Source organism: Danio aesculapii, chromosome 17 (genome assembly GCF_903798145.1).
Source record: "Danio aesculapii chromosome 17, fDanAes4.1, whole genome shotgun sequence".
NCBI classification, from domain to species: Eukaryota; Metazoa; Chordata; class Actinopteri; order Cypriniformes; family Danionidae; genus Danio; species Danio aesculapii.
In genome coordinates, this window is record NC_079451.1 from 2,946,838 (window position 1) to 2,971,959 (window position 25,122).

Below are 25,122 nucleotides of genomic sequence, written 5' to 3' on the forward strand. Positions count from 1 at the left end.
GAATAAAGGCAGAATCTGAAGGCTAATGTGCTAGCGATATAGATCTAACAAAGTGGTCGCTGAGTGTATTTAATCAAACCTGGCAACATGAAAAATGCATTTCTCCGTATTTGTATAAAAGTTTATTATTACAGCCAGTGCTGGTCCTCCCTATACTCAACCTTATACTGTACATACAGTACCACCAAAAAGATGAAGTAGAGATTAAAGAGCTGTGCAAGGGATATTCTATATTCAATAGTCGGAAAAGTTTGTAGAAGTTTTAAAGTTTAAATAACTGAAGGAGTTTTTAAGAAGTTTGAAACAGTCGGCATGGATAGAGAACTAAATATAGGTTAGCATGTTTCTAGTATGGATCGGCATGTTCTTGCTAGGCGGTGGATCGGGTGTTCTAGGTAGTTGCTAAGGTGTTGCTAAGCGGTTACTATGGTGTTTGAATGGTTGCTAGGCAGTTGCTATGGTGTTCTAGTTGGTTGCTATGGTGTTGCTAGGGTGTTCTGAGTGGTCGCTAAGGTGTTTCTAGGCAGTTGCTATGGTGTTTTGAGTGGTTGCTAGTTGGTTACTAAGGCATTTATAAGGGTGGTTGTTAAGGTGTTGCTAGGCGGTTGCTAAGGGGTTCTGAGTGGTTGATAGGCAGTTGCTAAGGCGTTGATAGGTGGTTGCAATGGTGTTCTGACTGGTTGCGAAGGTGTTGCTAGGCAATTGCTAAGTTGTTCTATGTTTTTGCTAAGGTGTTGCTAGGGTCTTCTAAGTTGTTGCTAGGCAGTTGCTAAGGCATTGTTAGGTGGTTGCTAAGGCATTTATAGGTGTTGCTAGGTGGTTGCAATGGTGTTCTGAGTGCTTGCTAGTATGTTTCTAGTAGTAGTAGTAGCTAGTACAAATATTGTTTTTAGTATGAATTAGCATGTTGCTAGTATGATTATTATGTTTTTAGTATGATTAGCATGTTGGTAGTATGTTTCTAGTATGAATTAGCATGTTGCTAATATGATTATTATGTTTTTAGTATGATTAGCATGTTGGTAGTATGTTTCTAGTATGAATTAGCATGTTGCTAGTATGATTATTATGTTTTTAGTATGATTAGCATGTTGCTGGTATGTTTCAAGTATGACCAGTGTATTGTTAGCATAAATTGGTATGTCGTTAGTGTGTCCAATGTGAAGTCAACGGCAGTTTTTATAATGGAAGTCTATGGGACGGTTGGTAAGGTGTTGTAAGTGGTTGCTAGGGTGTGCCTAGTAAGTTAAAAGGTCATCAGTAATTGACAGATTGGCTGTCCGAGTTAAATGAGGCCAAGCTTAAGTCTGTATGACAGTCTGGCACAAAGTTATGAGGTCTGAAAGTTAGGTCTAATATTAAGTCAAGGGGACTTTTCAGAATTGTCCATGTCAGTTTTGGGAAAACTGTAAGTCGAATCAGTTGGAAAAGACATAGCAACATAATTCAGCATAGTTTGGAGGTTTGGAGTTAGTTTGGTGGTTGTATTATGAACAGTCTAGGAGGAGATGCGTTCTTAAAAGTCTAAGAGGAAGACGGAGGAATAATAAGTGTATGCAGTATAACAGTATGCTAGCTTTCTCAAGCCACCCTATTCCTTGACTTCAACAGAAATGAAAGTCAAACATGTTTGTAACAAGTGAAGGGTGAAAAAACGCTGACAGACATCTTCATTTTTGTGTGAACTACCCCTTTAAAGAAGATGTGACCGACATCATCATAACATTTGGACACTTCAGTCAGCAGCAGAGGAGCTCGTATTCGTCCGCGTGTCCAGACGGCGGGCCGGAATGTTTGTTTTCTGGTTTCTAAGGGGTGGAGCGAGCCCCTGCTCCTCACTTCTGCACTTCTCCATGTGTGTTTTCCCTTGCACTTCATTTCTCCATCCTCCCTGCTGACGTCCGACTTCCGCATTCCTCGCTTTTCCCGATCGGGGGGATCAGGGATCAGAGCTGATGCAACGATTCCCGCTTTTTAAGATATACTCGCGACCTCAGGCTGACGTCACAAAGGGACTCCACTCGCTCACCTCGAGGCCGAAGTCAGGTAAGAGGACAACTTTGGCAACTTTTGCAAGGGGGTTGCTTCGAGTTTTGGTTTTGCACGGCCGTGTCTGAATCGCGCGATTTTTTGCGCATCACAGTTGCACCGCTGCGCGAGCGCGGTGTTCTCGCGTGCACCCGGGTGGTGTCTCAAAACCTAGTGCGTTCCCTGTGTAGGATGCATCTTTTTGCGCATCTCCGCGGACGCGGAGATGCGCAAAAAGATGCATCCTACACAGGGAACGCACTAGGTTTTGAGACACCACCCGAGTGCACGCGCAAGCTCTTCCGCCGCGGAGATGCGCAAAAAAGCATCCCACACAGGGAACGCGCTAGGTTTGAAGACACATCCCAAGAGGGATGCATACCAGAACAAAACGTTACATTGCAAAAATAAGCGACTTCATAAGCACCACACATTCTGCTACACACTTTAAATGCAACCTAATTTGAACGTGTCCGTCTGTACTCGTACACATGTCACTATCTAGGTGATAGTGAGGAGGATGAGGACACGGGACTGACAAACTCAACATCGCTTATACATAAGTTCGTGCGTTACATAAGAGAAACTTCCGCTTGGATATCTCATTGAGTCACTGCAGGGCGTGGTGCAAATACAACATTCACATTTAAGTGCCCTTTAGATTATTAGTGCACTACATTCAACGTTATCACTGCGTATAGTGTACTGGAACTGAGATAAAGTGGGTTTTATATCCGCACATTCGTTCAGATAACTTGTGACACTCTGCCTATTGTTTACTATGGTACTTTCTGACTTCAAAACAACGTTAGCACCATAACTGTGAACAACTTTGATAGTCATTGATCAATAATATGATCCCCTTATATAGAATTTACTTAGAGTTATGTTATGAAATTATATTAAGGGGAGATGTGGGAAATAAACCCTGTTGAATAAAACAGTATGCTGGTAAGGTAGCTATGTTTTAGTGCTTGTCTTGCTAATTTCAATGCTGGTGTCTTTCAGCACACCCTACAACCAGGGGCGATTTTAGGATTTCATTTTAGGTGGGCTCAGCTCCTTCCCTACAGAAAAAAACAGCTTAAACCAGCCTAGGCTGGTTGGCTGGTTTTAGCTGGTCGACCAGCCTGGTTTTAGAGGGGTTTTGGCCAATTAAAGGCTGGTTTCCAGCCATTTCCAGCCTGGTCTTAGCTGGTCAGGCTGGAAAATGACCAGGTAAAACCAGCTTGACCAGCCTAGACAAGCTGGGAGCCCAGTTTAAACCAGCTATGTCCAGCTTAAACCAGGCTGGTCAAGCTGGTTTTAGCTGGATTTAGCTGGTCATTGTCCAGCCTGACCAGCTAAGACCAGGCTGGAAATGGCTGGAAACCAGCCTGGAAATGGCCAAAACCCCTCTAAAACCAGGCTGGTCAACCAGCTAAAACCAGCCAACCAACCTAGGCTGGTTTAAGCTGGAATTTTTAGCAGGGTTATAAGGTGAACAAAATTATATATATATATATATATATATATATATATATATATATATATATATATATATATATATATATATATATATATTTATATATATATATATATATATATATATTTATATATATATATATATATATATATATATATATATATATATATATATATATATATATATATATATATATACATATATATATATATATATATACATATATATATATATATATATATATATATATATATATATATATAAGTCTAATATTACATTTTATAAGTAGTAATTTAATAGTAATACTCTAAAAAATGTTTGTTTAATATGGGTTGTATACAAGTATTCCACTGTATTTTATACACAGGCATAGCCGTTTGAGTTCTGAATGAGCCAAATAAGCTCAACCCACCTGTTTTACTGTAATAAAAACCACTTTATATATTCAAGGGCATTTTTTGTTCCATGTATTAAATAAATAAGCTCCCACTTTTCTAATTAAATGACACACATATAAATATATATTTCTAAACTTACAGGCTAATTCACATATTTCACGATGTGAATCATAATAATAAATATTTTTATTTTCTTTTATAACCTTTTTATTGGCATAGTATAGTGAAGAACAGACAGGAAAGTATTGGGAGCAGAGAGAGGGGAAGGGTCGGCACAGGACGTCGAGCCAGGAATCGAACTCGGGTCGCCGTGAACACCATGGTGTGCTATATGTCAGCGCACTTAACCACTAGGCTATTGGCGCTGACTGAAGTATTTTTATAATACTGGACAACACTTGATGTTTCTATCTCTGTCAGTAACTCAGTGACTGTTAAAACGAGTACATTCTCTAAGTGCTTCTGTCACTGTATTTAACCCTTTCTGTGCAAGACCGTATAGTTGATGCCACACGAACTGTAAAGTGTTTAATATTGGTAGTTCAATTTGAAATAGAGAAATGTTTATTAAGAGTTACATTTATCGCTAGAGGACACATCTGTGCTGATAAGGTGAACGCAGAGAAAACCCGACTGCTCCTCCGTGATATTGGGATACAGGTGATACAAGGTTATCTATATCAAAGAACTGCAAAGAAGCAGATATTATAATACTTTATCAATAAACACACATCTCGTTCTCTCGCTGTCCACGGCTGTGGTTTGCTGATCAAATGAAAAACAAAAGACGGGGAGGAGCGAATTCTGCCGCCGTTTTCATATCAAATTTAAAGAGGACTGAGGCGATAATTTAGTGTACAGTTTATGAGCTAATCGCTAAAGTTTTAGAGGGGCTACAGCCCCCTAAAATAGGCCTAGCAACGCCCATGCCTACAACATTATTTCAAAGCTTCACCACTGCAAACATTTACAAGTGACATGAAAGCAAAGTGAAATGAACTGTGGTGCTCCTGGTGCAGAAACAATGCCCAGCAAGCATTTTCATTTGCTCTGAAAAAAAGGGTTTCAGTTCCACTCAAAAAGAAGTGGGCGATTAAAATCTGGAAGCAATGTGTGAAAGCGCTTCTCATTGCATAACAGTGCTATTATGACTGCATGCATAATGCAGCGAGTGACACTGACCTTTATTGTACTGACGGATGCAGGAATGCTGATTAAGACACACAGTTAAATCCACACAAGTAGAGTCGCTGAACAAACCGCAATGATTCAAGTCGGTATTTATTACTAGAGTACGCTTTTTACAATGTAGATTGCATCAAAGCATCTTAACATAGATTAAGAAAAGAGAGTAAAAAGCCATAGCATTATTCTTTCATTCATTTTCCTTAAGCTTAGTCCCTTATTAATTAGGGTTCACCACAGCGGAATGAACCACCAACTATCCCAGCGTATGTTACTCATATGCTACGGCCAATTGAGTTTACTCAATTCACCTATAGCGCATGTGTTTGGACTGTAGGGGAGAACATGCAAACTCCACACAGACATGCCAACTGGCCCAGCTGGGACTCGAACCAGTGACCTTCTTGCTGTGAGGCGACAGTGCTAACCACTGAGCCACTGTACTGACCCATACCATTAATTCAGATTGAAATATCGTTTCTTCTCTTCTAGACACACACAGACACACCCACATTAAGATAATACTGTAGTAATTTGGGATAAGCCGATACCACTTTTTTACAAACTGATACGAGTATAGGTATTTTAATTTGTGTACTCGCCGAGTACCGATTCCGATACTTCTTAGATTTGGTTTCAGTGAAAATACAGTTAATTTGAAATGAGGTTTTATTTTTTGTCTGTAGCAAAGTCATAATTACCAGCGATCTCTAACCACCAGAGGTCGCTGGTAAGCACTCACTTTCACATGGACTACATCTTATGAACTGCAAATTCAGTCATCCCACACACACACCTGCTCCAAGTCTCCACTGATTGGACTCCCACAGCTGATGCTGCTTCTGGACTGATTTCCACAGTACTTAAGCAGCACACGCAGTCATTCAGATGGCCGAGTCTTGTTTACCTGTAAAGTGACAATTCAACTCGATTTCCTTAGTCTTGTTTCTCCGTGTTTTGTCACTTGCCAAGTTTGTCTGTTTGTCCCTGTTCACTGCCTGCCTTCCGACCTCTCGCCTGTTATAGTGACTACGATTCTGGATTTGTCTTTATTCATCTGTTTGCACCTGTGTCGACCCTTGCTTGCCTGACTACCGAATAAACCTGCACTTGGATCCTAACGTTGTCTCTGTCACTCCAAGTGTTACAAGCAAAGATGAACACAAAGATCTTTAGCAGAAGGCTATTCCAAGCCAAACAAATACTCTTTTTGGGGAGGTTTTGACAAAAAAGACAATGTCATCACCTGACATTTGTAAATGTCATCACAAAATGTAAACATAGACGGATAAAGGAAATGACAAGTGGTGCATAGTGAACACAAATAACCAAACAAAAAGTAAGCAAAACTCACAAAGTTCCAAAACAGCCTCCTGCTTTTAAATACACAAACTTTCTTAAACTTAGACTATGAGCCCCATCATACACCCATCGCAATAAGCAGCAAGATGTGTACGGTGCGTTGTGTTGCTATTTTCAGACCAGTGCAACAGTAATTTTAACATTTTGCGCTAAATTGTTTGAATAGCAAATCTATGGAATAAAATACAGCAGGTGACTTAATCAACATATGTCATGTTATAGTTAAACACCGTTCAGTGATTCACTGAGAGACTCTGCGCTCGCTGCCTGTAACGTTAACTTACATTATGCTAGCTCTCTATCCTCGGCCCGTTCTTAATTTTGATTCAGTAAAATGTCCAAGAAACACAGCGAAATAGGACCTCATTGAGTCTCAACCTTTATTACAGCTCATGACGGACATTTCTCAAAGAGGGAATAACAGAAATCTTATCTGAGACGGTGTGTGTAAGCTCGAACGTCCAGCAGGCGCGCCGTTATGATCGATGACTCTCGCTTGTTTATTAATGCCTGTGGAAGCGGTGACGTAATTTAGACAGTGAAGTCTCGCTGTTTGATTCGTACTCGTAATCAGGACTTCGTGTCCGTGGAGAAACTGTAATTCGTGTTTGTAAAGTACACCCATCGTAAAATTATCAGTCATAAACAAACAGAAAAACAAAATGTCCTATCTGTGTCTGTTCTAATCGCAGATTTTGGAATTGTAGCCTCGTAAAATTACGAGTACGCTCCGTTTTCCTTTACGATTTTATAATTACGGATGCGTGAATTTTATTTACGCGCGAAATATTAATGACAGCGATTTTATTCCATACAAATCCATTTGCACCACTTTGTGGACTCATGGGTGTGCTGGTCTAGAAAGGAGGTGTGTTAAGGCGTATTGTTGGCTCATTGCTGTTGTGAGGAACTGAAATAGACCGCGCCATTGACCAACTAAAAGCAGGTCAAAATTCCAGCGCAGAGCATGTTAGTTATGAATCTATTCGGTCCAAACGCTTACACATTGCTGAATACACACAGGATGTTCAGCAACACACAAATATCTTTACATATATATATAAAAAATAGATTAAAATGTTACAAAAATAATTATTTTTTACATAAATATAAACACCTCCCTGCTTTATCTCTGTGGGCTTTTTCAGTTTATTCATGACAATTAGCATTTTTGTAATATTATTAGTAGCAGTATTATTTATTATATGCAGATTTATATTTGTTTTAATTAAAACAAGTTTAGATTTGTCCACCTGTTGGGTTTTGGAGACATCTACATCACCAAATGGGGCATAAAAACAGGACGTGTGTTTGGATATAACTCAGTTGTTTGACCGCACTTCATTATTATTATTCATTTATTAGTTTGCTGGAGATTAGAACTGAATTTAGAAATAGTTTAGAAACAAATCTTTGCGCTTAACAAACGAAATTAAATCTGTAGGCTAATGATTGTCTTCAGTGGAGTGCGTACAACACCATTTCCTTGTTCCAAGAAAGTAAAGAGAAAGTAAAGAGGCTGAATGGAGGAGGCTCGTTCTTTATCCTCGCGCTGCAGATGCTCAGTTTCACTGTTTTCTCGCTAGTGGAGGCGTTCAGTTTTTCCATTTACAAAGTCCGCCATGTAAATACCAAATGCACCATGGTGCAACTGACTCTTCTTTAGCGAACTGTGTGTTTACCAATGATGTGCAGCCGCTAGATCGCTGGGGATCATAACACTGAGAGTAAATAGTGAGTAAATTTGAAAGTTTTGGGTGAACTAACCCTTTAAGACGTGTGCTTTATTTAAAGCAGTTCAACATATTTCTTTTAAAAACCGCTTGAAATTTTTTGATGATTGAAAAATGTTTGCTTAGATGAGTTTCACTCGCGTTTAATGTGAAACAGCGAACATTTGCAATGATTTTCAGTGCTGTATATACTGTAGGAAGACGGCATGAAAAATGTGAGATATGTGACTTACAACATCCTATTAAACTCTCAAAGTCACTTTGGTTTTAAAAGCTGAACATCATTTCTCTTACTATGCTTCTGAATTGAGTATTGGAATTATTTTGTGGACTTTAATCATCTTTATTCATCAGTTGTCTTGTTGTCAACCTAATTTATCCTGTGTTAATGCAGTATGACATGAATATAAGGTGGTAACGGTCACATCGGCTGGAGCGGGGGGTAATTTTGCCCACTCTGAATCGCAGCGCTCTATAGAAGTTTCCAGTCAAAACCTAAACAAAGAGAACAGTGTTGTATTCTGTTTATTTTTCCAAATCCGTCATGCTGTCATTCCCTCAATACATACTTGTCTTGACTGGCTTGTATGAAGTTTCATTTGGAAGTGTGCTAAAAGTTTCGAAGTTTTTACGGTGGAAACGGTTTTTCCATTGGGGCTTTCAGTGAGATGGCTTGTGTAGATTGAGTGTGCGGGGTTGTGTGTAGGCTGAAAGCGACACACTTCATACACCTCCCCAAGGCCATCTTACGTGGTCATGAAATGCACACAATCACACTTAAAAATAATCCCGATTACAGAGTTATTTAGGGTTTTAAGTTAAGATTTCGTCATGTAAATATTACCAGCCTCTAATGGTAAAAATGTATTAGTTTTATCTTTTATCCTCACACTTGAGAAAACTGTCTGCAGAAACACTTTGATTGACATTCTCCCTTTGTACATGTCATCAGAGGGGGAAAGCTCCGCCCACTAGTGACCATGTCACCCTCATTAGCATAGGATGTAAGTCTTGTTTTTGAATCTGCCACTATGCTGACACACAGGCATTTGTAGCTCCGCCCTCTTCTGAAAAACCTCATTTGAATTTAAAGCGACAGTCACCAGTTTTCGCCCTCAATGTGTTGACTAGTTTCTTACACATCTAATATAAAGCCTTCTGTTGTGTTTTGATGTGATTTTTCACTGTAAAGTAACTGAAGTCATGAGATATATCCAGCTGCAGACCCGCAGAACCGCACACGTTTCAGGCACAAACGATCTAGGCAAATCATATATGGTAACTACTAACTCCTTAGGAGCATTATCGCCACCTATTGAGTTTCACAAATATGATTTCCCATTTCAGTCATTATTATTATATCTTAACGAATATTTTAACATCTCGCAGTTTCTGAACTTAAATTATGTAAATAAAAATAATAGGTTAAACACTTATGACGTTATTCAAGTGTCCACATACACAAAGAAAACATAACAGACCGTCTAATTGCAGGATTAAGTGTAATAAACTAATTCTGGATCTTAATATTATCATAATTGATTAAAATCGCTTTGTTGTAAAATATAAAAAGCAAACAATAATGTGTCACATTAAAATTAATTACTATAGTTAATCATTTAAACAGTATATAATATAGTTTATGTATTATTTTATCTTAACTGATTATCTGATTATAAACTACTATCTTTTACTTTGTCTTTTAGTAATATATAATATATACATATATATATGTATATGTATTTATATATATATATATATATATATATATATATATATATATATATATATATATATATATATATGTGTATATATATATATATATATATATATATATATATATATATATATATATGTGTGTATATATATATATATATATATATATATATATATATATATATATATATATATATATGTGTGTATATATATATATATATATATATATATATATATATATATATATATATATATATATATATATATATATATATATTCATTCATTCATTTTCTTTTTCGGCTTAGTCCCTTTATTAATCTGGGGTCACCACAGCGGAATGAACCGTCAACTTATCCAGCATTGGTTTTACGCAGCGGATGCCCTTCCAGCCACAACCCATCTCTGGGAAACATCCACACACAACCATTCACACTCATACACTACGGACATTTTACCTGTTCCACAAGTCTTTGGACTGTGGGGGAAACTGGAGCACCCGGAGGAAACCCACGCGAACGCAGGGAGAACATGCAAACTCCACACAGAAATGCCAACTGACTCAGCCGAGGCTCAAACCATATATATATTGTTTTTAATTAATTATTATCAGTTAATTTGTAATGCTAAATTTGTTGCAACTATAATTACAACAAATTACCAGTACGTTATGGTTTAAAAACAATATATTGCTTACTATAAATTCCTATAGTGTTTGATGTGGGAAATCGCTAATAAAGTTATTAGAAAATTAAGCAAATACTATCAAATTGCTTGAGTAAAATATTAAATATATTAAAATATTAAAATTAATATTAAAATATTAATATAGTGTTAAACATTTATTACATATAAAGATGTATTCTTGCTTATATTAACTTGCTATTCATGATAAATTGATGAATCAATTATATAAATGAAACCTGTCCAATTTAGATCATTCAGCAAGGCCAGCAAACGAGTATCTGCGATATTTACAGATAATAATGACTGATCATCTGTGATAAATGATAGAACACTGTTCAGTCTATTATATTGAATGGCGATCGGAAGCAACGCTCCCCATTCGCCCGTCTCGATCGCAATAATTGTGAAACAAAGTAAGTAAACACCATTGTTTATTGTGTACAATATTTATTAACAATATATATATACAATTATATTGATGACGATGTCCGAGAAGATGATAATAACATTAACATCCGTCGTAACTATATACTGTATGGTTTGCCTAGATCAGCATGCCTTAAAACATTCAACAGCCAATCAGAATCAAGCGTTCCACAGCCCTGTAGTTTAAGGTCAGGTTTAAGCCCTTCTTCAAACACACTAGTGATTTTGAAAGTAAAAGAGCGTAAGTGGAACAGACTACTTTCACTTCAGACGCTCACTCAGATGGGCATTTCAACACACAAGGGTTATTTGACATAAAGTGACTTCACACCATCTGAGAGTGTTGAAGTGTGTTTCTGCACGGTCGCTTCGGGTCATAATTCTTTCAGCTTTATTTAGAGTTAAATAAAAAAGTCAATTAACATCATTCAGTACGTCATTAACACTGCCATATGGATTGCCGAGGATATTTTCTGGTTTCATTACTTGAATTATAGGCTGTTTCTAACTGCAGTCTATTAGGCTTCATCACACCGCCAAAGCTTTAGTTCTCTAAATATGTGTTTGTTTCGTTTAAAGTGAGTGATATACTCAATAATGTAAGCTTATATAGCATTAAACGACTATTACCATATCATATTAGACTACAAATATCACACACCCTGTAGTTTTGGCATTCTGATCATTATCTAAAGCACAAATTACTCTGCAAATCTTTCTGAATGAAAGAATCTCGGGTCTGTTTATAAAATTGTGAACATACACCACAATAAATAGTAGTTTATTAATTAACGATTATGGCTCATATGATAGTTTAAAGTGGTTCTATTATCTAACCCAGTGTTTCCCAACCCTGTTCCTGAAGGCACACCAACAGTACACATTTTCAACCTCTTCCTAATCAAACACACCTGAATCAACTCATCAGTACATCAGAAGAGACTCCAACACCTGAAGTTAATGGGTCAGATAAGGGAGACATCCAAAATATGTACTGTTGGTGTGCCTCCAGGAACAGGGTTGGGAAACACTGATCTAACCTGATTTCACCAAGTAGGACATGTTACTGGATTAACATCTGTGTCGATCCTGGACGGTGTTGGGTAAGTTACTTTAAAAAAGTAATAGATAACAAATTACTGACTACTACTGGAAAATTGTAATCTGATTACATTACTGATTACTTTACTTTGAAGTTACTTTTAAAACATATAAAATATACCTAAAAGCAATACGAAATAAACTCTTTTTAATATTTAATATTCACTCCTTGGTGAGGAGTATTGTCATAGAATGTTTTCTGTTTAAGTGCTTGAACAAGTCGCTGGTCAAGTTAAAAGCAGCCGCAAGTTCTTTAGAGCAGTGTTTCCCAACCCTGTTCCTGGAGGCACACCAACAGTACATATTTTGGATGTCTCCCTTTTCTGACCCATTAACTTCAGGTGTTGGAGTCTCTTCTGATGTTCTGATGAGTTGATTCAGGTGTGTTTGATTAGGGAGAGGTTGAAAATGTGGACTGTTGGTGTGCCTTCAGGAACAGGATTGGGAAACACTGTTTTAGAGGCTGTACATTGACTGAATTTCACAGCAATATTTGAGTTTTTACGCTCAATGAAATTAATGTCTGTATTTCCACTTGAAGAAGCAAGCACTCTTGACAGCAGCCATTTCAGATGGCGTTCTCCAGCAATTTAAAAGCGCATGCTTATTAACTGAAGTTGCAGGAGAAAATGTTATTTAAGAAGCATTTTATTTCTTCCAAAAACTATATTTGTAACATAAGTAACACAATTACATTGACTATATGTAACTGTAATAAAATAACACTCATTTAAAATGTAATTCATTACATTACTGGGTTTACCCAAACTAAATGAACACCCAAATGAAAGTTCTGTCATTATTCAAAAATTATTCGAGAAAATACCTGCAGATATCCTTCATACTGCACTTTTAACGGTTCGCAAATCAAATGTCACATGACGAGGCTTACTTGGGGTTTGTTTAAATGATTAAATCCGCCGCCACGCATAGACCCCGTAGACTTCCATTCATACGCATGTGAATGCATAGGACCAGAAACGCAAGCTTTCACATTTCACTGCGTTCCTAAGTTCAACATCAAACCTAGCGCTGCACAATATATTGCTAGATAATCGTTATCGCGGTAATAGAATATGTAATATCTAAATTTGACCAATCAGATGTTTTCAGTTTACGAATTTAAATGGGTGTGATTTTGAATCGTGTTTTGAGTTTACGAATTGGATTTGTGTTTTTGAGTCATGTTTTTTAGATTTACGAATTGGATTTGTGTGTTTTTGTATCGTGTTTTGAATTTACGAATTGGATTTGTGTATTTTTGAATCGTGTTTTTAATTTACGAATTAGATTTGTGTGTTTTCTTATCGTGTTTTGAATTTACGAATTGGATTTTTGTATTTATGAATCGTGTTTTGAATTTACGAATTGGATTTGTGTTTTTGAATTGTGTTTTAAATTCATGAATTGGATTTGCGTATTTTTGAATCGTGTTTTCAATTTACGAATTTAAATAGGTGTGATTTTGAATCGTGTTTTGAGTTTACGAATTGGATTGGTATGTTTTTGAATCGTGTTTTCAATTTACAAATTGGATTGGTGAATTTCTGAATCATATTTTGAGTTTACAAATGGGTTTGTGTGTTTTTGAATCGTGTTTTTTCAATTTACGAATTGTATTTGTGTATATTTGAATCGTGTTTGGAAATTACGAATTGGATTTGTGTGTTTTCGTATCGTGTTTTGAATTTACGAATTGGATTTGTGTATTTATGAATCGTGTTTTGAATTTACGAATTGGATTTGTGTATTTATGAATCGTGTTTTGAATTTACAAATTGGATTTTATAAATGTTAATTTTGTTGTGAACGTATGAATTTTATTTAGTAAATGTATTATTTTTGAGACTGATCTGGCTCCATATCCAAGTTGCTGTAGTTGCTGTTCTACTATAGGCTGAAGTCCAAAGTTGAACCCAGAGCTGATAATAAACGCTAATGGCGGAAAACGACAACAGCCAATCAGAGTACGAATATCTGCGGAGGTTTTCACTCATTCATAGTGTTTTAAAGTATGTGATGTTTGCACCTCGACACAAATTTTAAGTGTAGATCTTTTACCTGTTTAATATCATTATTACAGCATTGTTCTAGGGAAATGTTATGTTGTAAGAAATATCGTCATCGCAATACTCAACAAGAATCTGCCATATTTTCTGCAGCCGTAATCAAAACCTGAGCTCTCTGTACAGAAATGTGAAATGTGGAGCAATCGTTTACATTATCGATGTCTTATCATCTTGTTTTATCTCACCCCTTTTCACAGTGCCATACGACACAATTTGACATGCTAAAACTCTAGTTTGACCACGGCTTTACTCTCAGTAAGAGCAATGATAGCTTGCCTTAGCAATGACTAATTAAGTGCTTCCTGTGAGTCAGAAGTGCTGTGCAGACGTTCACATATGGCAGTGATTTTTTTCGCTGTTTCTTCAAGAAGCACATTGGTCTTTAGTTAGGGAGCAAACTATTTGAGCAGGTTTTAAGAAGGTTTCTAAAGGAAATCGTATCCCCCCCCCCCCCCCCCCTCCTCAAGCTACAGAATGCTTGGTGCATCTGAAAGGTTTTTATTTGAGCAGGGCTGGTGTAGGCCGATGACATTGTCCTGTTCCTCTGCGGCCGCATTCCTCTCGGCTGACAGCAGAACTGTACGCAGATTTGGACGGAGGAAACACGGGCAGAGGGCGGACCTTGGCTGGCGCTCAGTTCCTCTCTCAGCGGCTTCTCAGCGGAGAATGTGTCTGGGTCTAGTTTTGTGAAAAAAAAGAGCAGCTTCTCTTGCCAAGGGTCTGTAAGTGGTCATTTCTATACGTTTGTCAGATGTAGGAGAGAGATTCTGGATGTCTTATGTAAAGAGTTGACAGCGCATGTGTTTGAAGGAATGTGTGTCGTTTGCTGCAGTCTGTTTGATAATGGATTCTAGTGACAGATTGAGGATCGGGATAAAACATCATGCTGTTTTGTTGGATTTCCTGCATTGGTTGTGTTTTGAGTGGGACTTTTATTTTGGTAAAGTTATTAAATCATTGATTTAGGACACTAAAGGCATTACTTTAGGATTTCTTTTCCTCATGATTTGCTTTGTTTTATGGCTGTGCCATATTGTTTCAGCATCGGTGATGCTATAATGATCTACAATCTCGAGTTGGGGTTACAATTATTACAACAAAGTTTAACACCTATAGAGTGAAATATAATTCTTTGAGACCCATAACTGTAAGTTTTCGAGTGCGTTTCAAATGTTTAGGCAGAAGAACTTATTAAATTTGTAGCTTTAACAAAGATTAATTGTACTTATTTGGTGTTTGTTGAACTGTTTTAAGACTTTGACGAAAGGTTTTGATCCACTTCAAGTGTTGGCTACTGTAAACAATGTTATTTTACACTTAATTAGTTGACTCTTGTGTGCTGTTCAAATTTACTACCCTTTAATTATGTTCGTGGCTGTTTTTTCTTCCATTATAACGTCATTTTTGGATTGATTTTGTGATTTTTGTATTGACAAATGACCGCAAAGCTTGTAAATGAACAAACAGAAACTGGCTACTCTGGCATATCTAGCACTGCACTTCTTATTAACCCTTTAGCAGAGATTTGTAGCTGCCTGCTTGATATTTTGAACATAAAATCACCGGCCACTTTTTTTAGCTACACCTTACTAGTACCGTGTTGGACCCCCTTTTGCCTTCAGAACTGCCTTAATCCTTCGTGCCAGAGATTCAACAAGGTGCTGGAAATATTCCTCAGAGATTTTGCTCCATATTGACATGATAGCATCACGCAGTCACTGCAGATTTGTCGGCTGCACATCCATGATGCAAATCTCCCGTTCCACCACATCCCAAAGATGCTCTATTGGATTGAGATCTGGTCATTGTGGAGGCCATTTGAGTACAGTGAACTCATTGTCATGTTCAAGAAACCAGTCTGAGATGATTTGTGCTTTATGACATGGCGGGTTATCTTGCTGGAAGTAGCCATCAGAAGATGAGTACACTGTGGTCATAAAGGGATGGATATGGTCAGCAACAATACTCAGGTAGGCTGTGGCGTTGGCACGATGCTCAATTGGTACTAATGGGCCCAAAGTGTGCCAAGAAAATATCCCCCACACCATTACACCACCACCACCACCAGCCTGAACCGTTGATACAAGGCAAGGCAGGATGGATCCATGCTTTCATGTTGTTGACAGCAGCAGAAATGGAGACTCATCAGACCAGGCAACGTTTCTCCAATCTTCTATTGTCCAGTTTTGGTGAGCCTGTGTGAATTGTAGCCTCAGTTTCCTGTTCTTAGCTGACAGGAGTGGCACCCGGTGTGGTCTTCTGCTGCTGTAGCCCATCCGCCTCAAGGTTGGACGTGTTGTGTGTTCAGAGATGCTCCTCTGCAGAACTCAGTTGTAACGAGTGGTTATTTGAGTTACTGTTGCCTTTCTATCAGTTGGAACCAGTCTGGCCATTCTCCTCTGACATCAACAAGGCATTTGCGCCCACAGAACTGCCGCTCACTGGATATTTCCTCTTTGTCGGACCATTCTCTGTAAACCCTAAAGATGGTTGTGCGTGAAAGTCCCAGTAGATCAGCAGTTTCTGAAATACTCAGACCAGCCTATCTGGCACCAACAATCATGTCACTTTCAAAGTCACTTAAATCACCTTTCTTCCCCATTCTTATACTCCGCATCAGAGTTGCTGCCATGTGATTGGCTGATTAGAAATTTGCGTTAATATGCAGTTGGATAGGTGTACCTAATAAAATGGCCAGTGAGTGTATATATGTTGCAGAACATCAAAATATCACAATTTCATATTTTTTTCGTCCCAATATTGTGCAGTTTTCATTTACTCATTTAGCAGACTCTTTAACTAAAGCGACTTACAACAAGTGAGGTTCATGAGAGATTAGCAGTATATTACTTTAATGTTAGGTTTTTTCATCTCCCTCCGAGCATGTCAAGCCCACTCACCTGTGTGTGTGTGCAGAACACTTGCTCAATGTTTTCTTATTGCACAAAGTATGTGATGCTCATAAGAAGGTGTCCGATGCATATGAAGAGGAAAAAAGTGTGTCACTTACAGGTGGTTTGTCAAACCCACTCATCTGCATGCAGCACACTAAGAATTACACAATGTTTTTAAGAAAAATGTGTTATAATATTAATTAGGGCCGCATAATACTAGGAAAATATGCAATATTGGTGTTGAATGTTGCGGTAACGATATGACCAGCTCGCAAACGCTATTTTATCAGGAATTTTATACAATATATACTTAAATAAACATGTAAGAGACATTTTTCGGAGCTGATTAAATCTTTAAAAAGTCAAGGTGAAAACATTTAGACTTTAAAACACCATAAAATATTGAAAACCTCAGTGGAAACTCTGATTCTTATTGGCTGTTGTCATTTTAGATAGTAAAAGATAGTAAAGTCCTCATCTGATTGGTCAGATTTGGATAAACAACCTATGCATATAGCAGACAAATGCTTGACACATACAGTTTACTTATTGATCTTATTTGTGATATGGATATTGCTTATACCATTGTCAAGATAACTATAATTGTTTGATATAATGTGCAGCGTTAATATTAATTATTTAGTCATAATATTAGTTAGTTTGCTTCGAAAGACTGATTTGCTTGCATTGGACAGTCTACTAAGCATCCTCTGCTGTTTTCTTTTCTTGTTATTCAGCTGTGGTCGCGGGTGTTTGTGACATGATGCCCGGTCAGATCCCGGACCCCTCAGTGACGGCGGGCTCTCTGCCCAGTTTGGGCCCTCTAGCGGGCATTTCTGCCACCACACTCTCTGAACACCTGAAATATGCAGACCTCTGCCACATTGGGGCCATGCTGTCCCCTTTACATCTACTGGGAAAACTGGGCAAGCGGACACTTCCGATCAAAGCTGAGGTGAGCAAACTTTCATTCATTCGTTTTCTTTTCAGCTTAGTCGCTTTATTAATCTGGGGTCGCCACAGCGGAATGAACCGCCAACTTATCCAGCCTATGTTCCACGCAGCGGATGCCCTTCCAGCTGCAACCCATCTCTGGGAAACACCCATACACACTCATTCACACACATGCACTACGGACAATTTAGCATAACCGATTCAACATAGCATGTGTTTGGACTGTGGGGGAAACCGGAGCACCTGGAGGAAACCCACGCCAACACGGGGAGAACATGCAAACTCCACACAGAAATGCCAACTGAACCAGCCGGGGCTCGAACCAGCGACCCTTTTGCTGTGAGGTTATTGTGCTACCCACTGTGCCAACGTGACGCCAATTTGCAGCAATATATAGCTATAGCTTCTGATATAATGTGATGAAGTATGTATTTATGGATTATTATTACATATATTTATCTTGATACACTTGTGAAGCGCTGGTAAAGTTAAATTCTCCTGGAAAGTGCTTGAAAAGTGCCTAAATTTGACTGAAAAAGGCAGAAGAATGCTGATTGTGAATTATTATTAGTATTACTGGCGCCCCCTTGTGGTGTTTTCTTGCAGTGTGTGAATCTTGCACAGTGCTGTTTACACTCATGACCACGCTGCAGTGGCTCCATCTAGCGGACAGACACTGACTGACTCAGAATGAAATCGCTGGATCTTTTTATGTACTGTACTGGAGATACAGAAAACCTTATAAAAGACACGATAATAACACAAACAAATCAAGGAAATATTTTAGAGCAAATCTAACACACGAAGACCTCACTAATAATAGCCCTTAGCTCACTGCTAACTGAGCTAAATGACAGAGAACTGTAAGATTAAATGTGAACACACGTTTATAAACATTCAGGGGTTTTTACATTACATTCGCAGGGTTTCATTTAGTTGAATGTTAGTGATAATAGTATAGTATCAGTAGTGACTTTTTAAATCTTAGTGTAAATTAAGCTTTAAATGGAGCTAATGAAAGGCTGTGAATAGCTCTGTTTAATGAAGAGGTGAGAAAATGGCTAATGCTAATGTAGCCTGACTGAATGATATTTATTGAAGAACTCTTCTTTATATCCCACAGCTCGAGTTATTATTAGTCAATCCTGACAAAGACTCAAGCATTTCGTAATCACCAGCAGTCCAGGGTTTCTTTTTACATAATCAGCAGAGACCTGAAATTATTAAATTGTGATTATTAAACCACACTGAACTGAGCTAAACTGAACTGAACTTAAACACTACAAACTGAACTACACTGTTCCTATTTACTATGATCTTCTATGTGAAGCTGCTTTGACACAATCTACATTGTATAAGCGCTATACAAATAAAGGTGAATTGAATTGAATTGAACTGAAAGACCCGCAGTGAGGTTTATTACAGACAAATACAACTTTACTTTCTTCCATGTCGCAAACAATCTTTTCAGAAATGTTTAATAGCTTTCCCATGGAAAAAGCCTGTATAATATTGAGATTTTCTCAAAGTCGCTTTCATTTTATAAAGACAATAAGTCTCTTTTTTTATTAAAATAGGACTCAAATCCCAGTGGTTTTGAGGCCCACCACAACGTGACGTAGGAGTGTAGTTTTCCCCATTCGCCGATTGATTGACCAGTGCCATGTTTCTATAATACCATCTAAACACACGTCCACAGAACATTTTTTCACATTTTTTTAGCAATTTTTTTTTTTCAGATTTTTTTTTATGTGATTAAATGCGAGTTTAAAACACTTTTAAAACAGAACATGTTTGTAATAAAGACTAAATACAGTTGCTGTAATTCTTAACCGCTATAATCACCACGGCCGCATGGTGTCAGTAAATGTATATATGAAGAGTTCAGATGCCAAAACCTCTAAATGCCATCTGAAATTTCCATCGAAAATGAGCATTATTCTCAGCCTCCTTTATTTATGTTGAGTTATTTCATTTTGAAAACCAGGAAAATAACATTCTTTGCTATAAAATTGAAATTACTGAACCTAAACACTAGAGAGCCTGATAAAAATACTCATTTTAGAAGAAAATTCCAGACGGCATTTACAGGTTTTTGTGTATATATATATATATATATATATATATATATATATATATATATATATATATATATATATATATATATATATATATATATATTTATTTATTTATTCCGCGAAAACAACCGTCTGGATGTACTTTATCCTACTTATTACATTGCTGCTTGCCACAAAACATAAAAATTAGACACAAAACATTGTTCTGAGTTGTAATAGTTAAACTAGTTAACTTATAGACGAAAACAGTTATCTCAGAATAACATACTTCAAAATCTGAACTCTTTATATATATATATATATATATATATATATATATATATATATATATATATATATATATATATATGTATTTGTATCTGTGTGTGTGTCTGTGTGCGCGTGCGCGCGAGCACTGCAAACGGCATTTGTGTGAGACTCATAATTTCAGAAAGGCTTGAATAAACTCCACAACAAATACATCCAATAAACTTACTTGGTGTTTTTGGCTAATGGGCTGTGTTTCAGCGTCATCAGAGTCCGTCTCTATCACTGACTGCTGTTTATCTGACATAACGCATGATGAGAAGCAGACATGCACATCGGAGTGGTGGGCGGGGAAAAGCAGCTCATTTGCATTTAAAGCCACAGGCTACAAAAACAGCGACAATGTACTCAGACACCAAAATGGGCAGATTCTGGAGGCTATAATCAATGATCTGATGGGTATTTTGAGCTGAAACTATACAGAGACATTCTGGAGACACCAAAGGTTTATCTTACATCTTGTAAAAGGGGTGAAATGCCCTTTAAATCTTTTGCAAGAAATGACAAATAATGCATTTGATCGATATTTCATAAACCGCATTTGATTATTACCAGTATATTTAATTGTATTAAAGTTTCTTAAACATGACTGATTAAAACGGTCAAAATTTAAAAAAAAAAATCACATTCAAAACATTATCATTGATATTTTATGAATTTTTAATGTGATTATAATGTAAATACATGTGAGTGAAATGTTAAATGCAGGAAGGACTTTCATGACGCTATTTATGCACTAATAAAATTATTAGTGATTGTAAAAGTCTCTGAAAATCCTTAGGTTTGGTGTCCATGAAAGAGTGGGAGCCCTGGTTCTCCCAAAAAAAAAATTCTGTCTTCATTTACTCATCCTTCACTTGTCACAAACCTGTTTGAGTTGCTTTTTTATGTTGAACACAAAATAAGATATTTAGAAAAATGTTCGAAACCTGTAACCATTGACTTCCATGGTATTTGTTTTTTCCTGGTTACGGATTTATAGCATTTTTCAAAATGTCTTCTTTTGTGTTCAACAGAAAAAGGAAACTCCTAAAGATTTGGAACCACCTGAGGGTGAGACATTTTGTTTTTGTTGTTGTCTTTCATGCAGAAAGATGAAGAGGAAGAGCGGAGGAAAAGAAGACGAGAGAAAAACAAAGTGGCGGCAGCCAGATGTCGAAACAAAAAGAAAGAGCGGACCGAGTATCTACAGAAGGTAAGTCCAGGTAAAAGTCTCAGTAGTGAGTCAACATGTAGAGTAGTCAACATTTGGAGTGGATCACCACCTTTCATCAAAGCTGTCCTGAAACTATTGAACAACACCCCATTTTGAAAATACAGTTTTGATTCACTCTGAATGCGGTAGCACAAACATGCAGTATTAATCAGTGTTGGGTAAGTTACTTCAAAATGTAATTCATTGCTAATTACATCATTAAAATGGTGTTTCAAGAGTTCACACTTAGCTGTTGATTGATTATAAAGCTTGTTTGGTATTCTGTTCCGGGAGAGAGCCCTGAGCTCAAGATCCTCGAGCCCGGGGCTCCCTCACATTTGCAAGGCGAGAGGGGAGTTTGAGCTCAGGTAGATCTCAAGAACTCCCCTGCTGTTGTAGCTAATGAACAGATAGGGATTGCTCTTAAGAGATAACTACTTAGAGGAGCATGTCTATGGTGCTGATTTGGATTAGTCAATTAACTTAAGTTGCATGTTTTTGGATGGTGGGGGGAAACCGGGGAACCCGGGGAAACCCACGTGAGCACGGGGAGAACGTGTAAACTCCACACAGAAACATCGGCTGGTTTGGTAAGGAGTAGAACCAGTGATGTTCTTGCTGTGAGGCAACAGTGCTATCCAATGGGCCACCATGTCAACCATCTAGGAAAGGAGGAGGAGTAGGGGTGGAAGGGGGGATTCTTCAAAACGAAAATGGCTGTTATATGGAACTCGGTATTTATAGTGGCTTGGGAATCGTCTGATTGGTGAATCATAAATTGGATACTGCAGGACCAGCTGCAAGCAATCATAAGCACGTGATCCTCTTGTAATTAATTTATAAATAAACTGTACTTAAATTACTATTTAAATGACTTCGTCTGAAAAGTGACCTAATTGCTTAGTAAGCAATTCAATCACTTGACTACATAAAATAATACATAAAATCCACAAAAACATCAACACAGACAATAGAAATTGAACTCTTTGCTAACTAAGGTTGTATTAGTTAATGTTAGCTAATGTATAAACATTTATTACAGTATTCATATTTTTTTATAATAACTAATGGAAATAAGGTTCGTCATTGTTAGTTCATGTTAACTATATATAAAGCCTGATAGGCTTAGACTGAAGGGATTTATTCCGCGATAACAACCGTCTGGATGTACTTTATCCTACTTATTACATGGCTGCTTGCCACAAAACATAAAAATTAGACACAAAACATTGTTCGGAGTTGTAATAGTTAAACTAGTTAACTCATAGTTGACAGAAACGAAAACAGGAGTTGTTATCTCGGAATAACATACTTCAAAATCTGGCCAATCAGAATTGAGTATTCCAGACAGCCGTGTAATTGTAACTAATGTTAACAAACATGATTTTGGATTTTAAAAATGGACTATTCATTTGTTTTCTTTTCGGCTTAGTCCATTTATTAATTTGGGGTTGCCACAGCGGAATGAACCGCCAACTTATCCAGCACATGTTTTACGCAGCGGATGCCTTTCCAGCTGCAACAAATGGTTTAGTAAATGTCAAAGTATGTTCAACAAATGCCGCACAAGTATTCCTCAATATTAGTTCACGTTAGTAAATATGCTCTGAAGAAACCCAGGGTGAAATGCCAGCCTATGGGAAATCCTTATAGCGTAGGAATAAACAGAAGATTCAACTGCCATTATTTCATTAAACAGAATTAATAAACACACAACCTCGACAACATGTTGCTTAACTGAGTTATTATGATTTATCTGAGTTATTAGGATTATGACGTGTTGAGATTTTCCTGATAATAAAGTATGTATTGTCACTGCTTATTAGAATGCTGATATGAAACATTACGATCTATTGACTAAATATGATTTATCGTTCAGCCCTAATTAATTCAGTCATTTATTTATTCAAATACATTTAAATAAGTGACTTAAAAATTACTTTATCAGTTAGAAGTAACTGAATTACAGTAAGTAGTTGCTTTGCAGCTAACTACACCCAGCACTGGTACTAATGCATCCTCAACTCTCCCGCTGAAGGAGTCGGAGCGCCTGGAGATGATGAACTCGGAGCTGAAAGCACAGATCGAGGAGCTGAAGCACGAGCGGCAGCAGCTCATACTGATGCTCAATCGCCACCGGCCCACCTGCATCGTGAGGACGGACAGCGTCAAGACCCCCGAGAAAGAGGCCAATCCGCTCCTGGAGCAGGCGGAGGCCAAATGAGGAAAACCACACATTTCACATCACTGTTTACAGGTTAGCTCGTCTCCGGCTAGCTCAAGCACTTGGCTCGAAGCACTTGGACATTTTAGGCTAGAGCGAATGGCGTCCTCTGACCTGTGAGGTCGGAGATCTGAGACTCAACAAAACAAAAACACAGCGGCGGATGGCTTTGTCAAACTGGGGCTGTGCGTTGGCAGTTACAGAACTTTTCAGGAGTGTTTTTTTATAGGTGTGTATGTGGTCATGAAGTGCCTTATGTTTGTTAGTCCATTTCAATTCTGGAAAGAATCGTCTCAAGCCCTGCTCACACTGTGCAATTTCAGACATGAGACAAATTTTGGGAAAAGTTTCCTGTAATCATAGGCTAAAATCTGTGGTGTTGGTTTGACACGTTCATTGAACGCCACTTTATTGGCCGTTGAGATCAGATTTTCTGAAGTTTCGGAAGTTCTGGCAGTTTCAGAAGGTTTCCTGCAGTGTGATTCAACTGCGACGAACTTCAAACCAACAACCGATAGGAGCGCAGAATCTGTGGACGCAATCAGCAAAACCGTTTTTTCTGGTTTTATTATTATAGCAAATTAGTTGTTACAGTTTGTCAATGTTTACCATGAGATATCACGTCAGATCGCGGGATAGTGAAAGTGTCACGGATGGATGGTGTCAAATTCTGGTTTTCTTTCGTGTCCGTGGCTGCATTCCAGTCCAATTTTTATGCCCTTACTCGCTAACTTCCCTCCATCTCATACTCTTTTAGATGTGTCATTGATTACGTTACAAAAGTGACCACTACTGGCGGAGCATCTGAAAGGATTTCAATCAAATGCCCTTAACCAGTGGTGCCCAATCCTGTTAGGTAGTTCCCGGGTGCTCAAGGGTTCCCGAGTGGTAATAGCTCCAGAGTGCTCAAGAGGTTTAGGGCAGTGGTGCTCAATCCTGTTCCCGGAGATCTACTTTCCCGCAGAGTTCAGCTGCAACCTTGATCAAACACACTTGTCTTTAATTACCAAGTGCTCCTTCAGATCCTACTTCATTGGTTTAGCTGTTTTGGGGGTTGACGCTAAACTCTGCAGGAAAATAGATCTCCAGGAACAAGATTGGGCACTCCTGGTTAAGGGCATTTGATTTAAACCCATTCAGGTGCTCTCCCGGAGATCTACCTTCCTGCAGAGTTCAGCTGGAAACTTGACCAAAAATCCCCCTGTCATTAATTACCAAGTGCTCCTTCAGATCCTACTTCATTGGTTTAGTTGTTTTTGGGTTGGAGCTGAACTCTGCAGGAAAGTAAATCTCCAGGAACAGG

At 37.8% G+C, this 25,122-nt stretch overlaps 1 protein-coding gene across 2 annotated transcripts; it reads left to right on the forward strand.

The window, feature by feature from the left end:
- Nucleotides 1-1,876: 1,876 nt before the first annotated feature.
- On the forward strand, nt 1,877-24,033 carry jdp2a (Jun dimerization protein 2a). Of its 2 annotated transcripts, none has more exons than XM_056476922.1 (4): nt 1,877-2,046; nt 17,800-18,017; nt 21,491-21,595; nt 23,634-24,033. In XM_056476922.1, exons 1-4 carry the CDS (start codon nt 1,956-1,958, stop codon nt 23,817-23,819), a joined length of 600 nt encoding a protein of 199 aa, XP_056332897.1. In that variant the 5' UTR covers nt 1,877-1,955; the 3' UTR covers nt 23,820-24,033. The 2 variants fall into 2 exon arrangements, with proteins under 2 accessions (XP_056332897.1, XP_056332898.1); XM_056476923.1 differs by lacking the exon at nt 1,877-2,046 and adding an exon at nt 14,786-14,890.
- The last annotated feature ends 1,089 nt before the right edge of the window (nt 24,034-25,122 follow it).

Excerpts from the sequence above, each read along its gene's own strand:
- jdp2a (XM_056476922.1), top strand. The coding sequence starts at position 1,956 with ATGCAACGATTCCCGCTTTTTAAGATATACTCGCGACCTCAGGCTGAC. Across the intron at positions 2,047-17,799 it reads CACCTCGAGGCCGAAGTCAG|CTGTGGTCGCGGGTGTTTGT; the intron begins GTAAGAGGACAA and ends CTTGTTATTCAG. Across the intron at positions 18,018-21,490 it reads CACTTCCGATCAAAGCTGAG|AAAGATGAAGAGGAAGAGCG; the intron begins GTGAGCAAACTT and ends TCTTTCATGCAG.